Source organism: Glycine soja, chromosome 6 (assembly GCF_004193775.1).
Source record: "Glycine soja cultivar W05 chromosome 6, ASM419377v2, whole genome shotgun sequence".
NCBI lineage: Eukaryota > Viridiplantae > Streptophyta > Magnoliopsida > Fabales > Fabaceae > Glycine > Glycine soja.
Genome location: NC_041007.1, coordinates 6,704,803 through 6,711,806, shown reverse-complemented (window position 1 = coordinate 6,711,806; position 7,004 = coordinate 6,704,803). Strand labels below are relative to the sequence as shown.

Genomic DNA, 7,004 nt, shown 5'->3' with positions numbered 1-7,004 from the left:
TGCAATGAATTTCGCGAAGAATAGAATGAAGAATCACATGAGAGATGGATGATTGAATGATTGTTTGATTATATACATAGAGAGAGATATTTTTGGTGGTATTGACAATGAAAAAATCATAAAATATTTTCAAAGTATGAAAATACATAAAGGACAATTGTAATTTGTAGAAACTTAAGTACTTTAGATTTCTTTTATTATGATATTATATATTTTATAGTACCTTGTGATATTTTACTTTTGTGAAAATATTATAAATTATTTCTTACCCTTACTAAGAAAAAATTATGGATTCATTACTAGTGACTAGGGGTGGGTATAAGGACTGGTCTAACCTGTTTAAGGCTTGGCCCACAAATCCCACATTTTAAATGGGCGGGATAAATCTGATTTGTGAAATAAATGAACTTTTTTAAAGTTTGTATTCGGCCCACAAAGCTCGTGGATAAATGGACTGGTCTACGGGCCTAAATTATTTTTAAAAAAATGTAAAATTAGAGCAATTATTAGACCCGGTGATTCAGCATTTCAGCTATTGTGTCGTTGGAAAAATCAATGCACTGTGAGCAGTAAACAACCTTTAGGAGCATTATAATTATAAGAAAACTACCCTTAAAACCCAAAAAATAGATTTGATTTTGTTGCTTTTTATTTGCTTTGGATGTGAGTGCTTAGACTAGTGAAATCCATTGAAGAATTGTTTGTGGGGATTCTTCTCTTGGACCTGAAGACCATGTTCTTGAAGGTTTCCCCTTTCTCTCTCTTTTCAATTGGTGTTTTCTCTCACCTTCAACGAATACGGATAAGTTCGTGAACTTTGCGGATTAAGCCCGCAAAGTCTGCGTACTAAATGGGCTGGAGTTAAAATCCAGGATTACTATGGGGGTTCAAAAACTTAGGTTTATTTGCCACACGGTTCGCTGGCTTAACAGACTTGTCTGTGAATTTGGGTTCGTACACTCACTCTTACTGGTGACAGGTGTAATTTTGAGAACATGATTAGCACTATTCAAAACATAAAAAACTATTGTGCTTAAACGTGATAATATAAATAAAGGAGAATGCCATATATCGAATTAAAAAGTAAGGTTATATATTATTTCTGTCTTTGACCAAACCGCAAAAACAATAAGAAGTTGCTTGAACCTAGTGTTATAAAACCTAATTCACCCCAGCTGGTCGGACCATGCCAATCAGCATCCGGTGATCTAATCGGACTAGTTTCTCTATTGGACCGTTCATGCATGTGACTCGGGATGACCTAGCCAAACTTGACCGGTTTTGCGGAAACTCAACGACCCAACCCGATTTTACAAACTTGTATGCACGCAAAAATGAAAATAAAAATGGACCACCTCATTCTACTCCCCTCCCCGTCGTTGTATCTATGTCTTCACCTATCGGGTGTCCTGTCAGTGTTGATCACAATTATAGATTTGCAAAACAACCTCCAAAAAATCCAAAGCCCAAAACCACAAAGGAAGAGATCAGATTAGAGCATGAAATGAGGATAGAACATAGAGAAACCAGTGATTGATTGGGTGAGATCCTACATGCGACGGTCATGAAGCAACATCCCAAATGTGACTACCACGACCTAGATGCGATGGCGACAACCCACTAGTTGTAGCATCACAAGGTGGAGCTCCAATCGTGGCAAAGGAAAGGTCATAATCACAACGACTTGAACCCACGAGATGTGAAGAGGACAAGATGTTACAACAGTTCTATTGTTAAGCCCAAAGAGTATCATAATAGTCATGCCTATTGTTAGACCCAAGTAAATAAGTAGATTCTAGAAAGCATTTGAATATTTAGTTGTTCATATTGAAACATTTTTAATATATACTTGGTCAAACCGGACCAATTACTAATCCACTAGTTGAACCACTGGTCTACTACCTTGATCAGACTGATTTTGATTGCTTGAACCCATTCCAATTTCCACAAATGAAATCATCAACCCTCTATATTTACAGTATTACTGTTATGGCTGCATTCCATAAATCATAATGGCATTTAAATATGCAGGGCTCCACGTCGATGACCTTCGAACAAAATAATACAGTTCAACTGCATGGGGTAAGTGTTTGCCATGTTCATGTTCAGAAACATTTAATATGCATGCTTAGAGTGTGTTTAGGTAAATAACTTGATCAAACATTTATTTAATAAGTAATTATTATATAACAATTTACGTTATAAATTTGACATGATATTTATTGGGATAAGCTAAAGAAAAATGTCAACAGGCTCTTTCAAAAAAATAATTAAAACACTTATTATTAACTAAAATTTATTAAGAATTAAAACGTTATGTGAGTCTCACTCTTAAAAAAAAATTCACTCGTAATTTTTATGAATTTCAATAAGGAACTTATTATGATAAACTTTTTTTTTGTTTAGATATCTAGCATCGTCTGAGTAATCCATTTAAATCATTTTCATTCATAAGAATCAAACCTTACACTTTACTTGAAAAGAAATGAAGCTTCTTGTAACTTAAACCAACAAGTATTGACCAAAATAAATATAAAAAAAAACTAAAAGGAAACTTATAAAAAGTATAAATTATTATCGTAGACTCAAACAAACTCTTTCAAAGGCCCCTTTAACATTATCTTCAATAATTAGCAAGACCATTCGTCTTCTCATTATTATTATTTTTTAAAAAGAGTATAGGAAAGCAAAGTGGCAACATTTGGCATCATTAGGCATTAAGACAAATATAGTAAAGGCTACGAGGTACGAAGGTGTGAAGGTCTCACATGCTTATGTATCGTTATCATGGAGACATTGTCTCTTTCGTCAAGGCTGTTAACTGAGAACTTGGTGGAGACAATGTCATTGTTTGTCTACACCTCACTTTATTTACCTGCACATATGTCCCCAAAAAAGCATACTCAACATAATTTGGTAACTACTGGATACTTAACAAAGTGACCAGATAGATGCCTTCCCACTACTGAAGTCGGTTCTCATGTATATACATGTATACATGTCTTACCTAAGGAAAATTCAACTCCAAACTACACTTATTATAGATGACAGAAGCAAATGCACAGATTCTACTGCTAACATATTGAGGAACATGCATGAGCAAACATGATGGCGAGGTCAATCAGCATTTTTTTTTATTCACTGAGTGATGTTGGCATAGTTTGATCTCTAAAAACAATTAATACTGGATTGATCAAGCATTTTATAGGAACCATTGCAACAGACACCAGAAGATCAAAAGATTCTCCTGACTATATACCCGTTTCAGTGAATTGTCAAGAAAAAACTTGAAAATAATTAACAGTAGAGCGTCCCGGCAAAGCAAATAAAAGATTCTAATCTGCCAATCAATGGTCTTCAAAATCTCTTATCGCGGTGTGCTGAGACCCATTTCTGAGGAAAATTGAAAACAGGAAAATTACATAAGCACCGGTTTACAACAGGAAAGTTTATTCTAAAATAGAGTGACTAAGCAAAACAAGTGACATTCAACACACATAATCAGTACTCAGTAGCATGGCAAAACTAAAAAGTGACATTCATTAGGGTTCATGAAAAATGAGTATGAATATGTTAAAAGGCTAAATGTAATATACATATAAGCTAGCAACAAGCGGCAATGAATTGAGCTGGAATATATACACTTTAGTGTTGCATCTCTTGCCTCTTGGTTTTACTAGGAAATGGAACCAATGAATTACAAGCACAGCATTGATGTTATATAGGTTGTCTAGTCTGAGAATGCATAGGTAAAGTGTGTACTAAAAAGTGTGGCTCATATTTCAATATTCTGAAGCAAAAGTAAATAAAACAAAACAAAAAAGTGAAAAAACACTATTTCTTTCCCCAACATCCCCTTTTTCCTGCATCCTTCTTTCTTCTCCTGAAAAATGGATTGCAAAAGCAGTTTTGCTGGAGATTCGCATTGACTAGTGATATACCAAAATAGTGCATATAAGCAAAAAGAGTGTATATAAGTAGGGGGTAACTCTTGTCTCATGAGCTAACTCTTGGAGTTGAGTTAGACCCAAACCCAAATTATAAAATGGTAAAAAGCCTATTCTAGTAGTTGTTGTTGAGCCTAATAGGCCACCTAATCGGGCCATGAATGGACCATTTACAAATATCTAGTCTTGCAAACACTCTATAGAATCCTTTGCATGAGAGGGTGTGCATTTTGGAGATTCCACATTGACTAGTAAAATAACCAAAATAGTGTATAAAAGTGGGGGGCAACCCTCACCTCTTGGCTAACTTTCAGATTTGAGTTAGGCTCAAACCCAAATTATAAAACAATTGCATCCTTTATGGTATGCTGTCAGGCTAATAAAACTAGTTTAACCACAAAAATCATGCTGAAAATTGTAATATCAAAAAGTTATTGAACCAGACTATCTCTTTATTAAATTTAGCACGTATCACAAGTCTAACAACAATGCTACTCATAAGTCATAACCAGATTACATAGTAGTCAGTGGCACGCTATAGTGGACTAGAGCATGCCCTGGTTTGCTACAAGATTTACATAGTGGACAGGTTTTTGGTTGCAGGTGTTTCAAGTTTCATCATTCTCTAAAGTGTGTTCTTTTCTACCATTTTGTTTATTCTATAACTTGGGTTTAAATCTTTTAGCATTTGGACACATATAATATAAATTTTTATATCATACCTAATCTCAATGTAGCAGCCATCCCACTATGGCATTTTCAGGGCTTGCCTATTCAATATTGATAACTATACCAGAGTAGATCTCTATATAGTGTGCACAATCAAAAAGTGAAATACATAGGAAGTCTTCATAATGACAGATAGGTGATCATTGATTAAGATAGGTGCTACTCTCACAGAAGTTCTACCCTAGAATATGGATGATAAAAATATATTCATTTATTGATTTCTTAGATAGGAAAAATCAAATCCAATAATGTCAATTAAGGCTCTGATCTTGGCTTAACAATTAACAGTCTATTGTGCCTTATCATTTAGATACAGTTGTACAGATCATGTTCTTATGCAACCTAAGTAATCGGTTCTTGGTCAAATCTGAGAGCAGCAATGAAGGCCTATGGAATGGCAAGTTGGCGGTGAGCATGCATGAATGTTACAATGGATAAATCATTTAATGATCATGAAAAGGCTTTCCGGGTTCCTATGCATTGCCTTCAAAAGCGAGACACTCACAAGCACACACAAACAACTTAGGGAGAGTTAAGTTGCAGGACATGTTTTGCATTGAAAGTTGTGTGAGTATCATTTAATAAGTTTGGAACCCCTTCAACCTTTTTTTTTTTTAACTGCTGGAACCCCTTCAACCTGAAAGCATAATTTTGCTGCTTTTGCATTGAGTAAATGTAAAATCACACTTTATATTAATAAAAATATTCTCTTAACTTAATATTATATTACTATTTTAATAAAATCAAATAAGAAGAGTCATATCTTTTTTAGCAATTACATATCTAAAAGTGATTCTGATCAACACTATCCAAACAACATTCATTATGCCAAAATCACTTTCCAATTTTTTTTTCCAAACATAGTGTGCTTGATTTTAAACAAATGTTTACATGTTTGGTGACTTGGTCTCACATTGAAGAATTGATTGAGTCCAGAATTGATTTTAAGTTGAAACAACTTTAGGTAGCTATTGAATTGGATAAAAAAAATACATTGAATTTTACTACTAACTTGTTTTTAGAATAAAAACACTCAATCATAAATCACTGCACTTCAAAATCAATCTTGCAAAAGGTGAATCAAATAAACATAAATCCATTCACCCGAATCCAGTTTTTAACCAAAATCAAGTTCATATAAAATAAAGTTAGCACACCCTTAGTGCTTCAACATATTTGGACTATACTGCAAAAAATAATAAAAGAATATCACAAAAGATCATGTGGCGCTAGTCGCTAAATTTCATATTCTTTATTCTCCTCCCATTATCATCTGTTCACAATGACAATGGATAATGAAAAGAGGGGGAAGTTGCAATGAATGCTTACGGAGAGTAAAAGGGTAAAAAAGAATTCGGAGAAATCAAACTCCGGGGTTGGCACTGCAAAGCATACCCTGAGACAGCGACCTCGACCTACTGGAATCAATGCCCAGACAAGATGTGAGGCGCGCTGATGACACCGCCGAGTGAAGGGGAAGCAGAGACTGCAGGCAACCGAGCTCACCACCCACCCACCTGAACGCAAATACACAAAATGAAATGAAATTCAGTTGGGCCCAAGAAAATATGTCACTTTACCCCCGAAACGGACTTGCCTGGCCGTAACGGGTGAACGAGTTTTGAGAAGAAAAGATGAGGGGACGGGCTTCGAGGCCGGTTTGGTGATGGTGGATTTGATTAGGGAGAATGCTGGTTGCGAAACAGATCTATAACGAGAAGCCATTGCAGGTTGCAGCCACCCTACTTCCACACAGTTGAGTTAGGGCTTTCAGTTGAGTTGAGGAAAGGGTTTTGCGAGGGGTTTTGTCTTTTTCACTGTTTCTTTTTTTTTTTTTTAATGAAGAACTAAAATTATGGAATTTGGAAGGGAGAAATGAAAAATAACGTGTCTTTAAATTATTACTATATTCAAATTAATAGTTTTATTTATTTGTTATAAGGATATAATAATTAATTAATTATTATTTTTACTTAAATAATCTATTGATCTCTAAAAATATTATCATTTTTTATTTTAGTTTTTATATAATTCTTATTTCATTTTAATACCCAAATTTTTTTAAAAAAAATACATGGTTACAGTCTTTAGTATGAAACCAAAATTTCATCAAATAAAAAAGTAAAATATAAAATTTTGAGGAGGTAACACCTTAATTAAAATATATAAAAAAATTAAAAAAAATCATGAGAGACTTGTTAAATTAAAAGTAAAATCCACAAAAATATTTTTTTTTGATAAATTTAAGGGGATCAATAATAGAGAATGTTTTACTAGCAATTTATTAAGTATTTAATAAAAATTAAAATAAAAGATGTGATAATTTCA

At 33.9% G+C, this 7,004-nt stretch overlaps 1 protein-coding gene across 2 annotated transcripts; it reads right to left on the bottom strand.

Annotated features, from left to right (window-relative positions):
• Window positions 1-3,108: 3,108 nt before the first annotated feature.
• Window positions 3,109-6,487, bottom strand: LOC114415159. Of its 2 annotated transcripts, none has more exons than XM_028379730.1 (3): window positions 6,274-6,487; window positions 6,006-6,193; window positions 3,109-3,393 (listed from the first exon to the last, which is right to left on the bottom strand). In XM_028379730.1, the coding sequence occupies exons 1-2, from the start codon at window positions 6,399-6,401 to the stop codon at window positions 6,040-6,042; spliced, it is 282 nt and encodes a 93-aa protein (XP_028235531.1). In that variant the 5' UTR covers window positions 6,402-6,487; the 3' UTR covers window positions 3,109-3,393; window positions 6,006-6,039. The 2 variants fall into 2 exon arrangements, with proteins under 2 accessions (XP_028235531.1, XP_028235532.1); XM_028379731.1 differs by having other exon boundaries at window positions 6,072-6,193.
• Window positions 6,488-7,004: the final 517 nt, after the last annotated feature.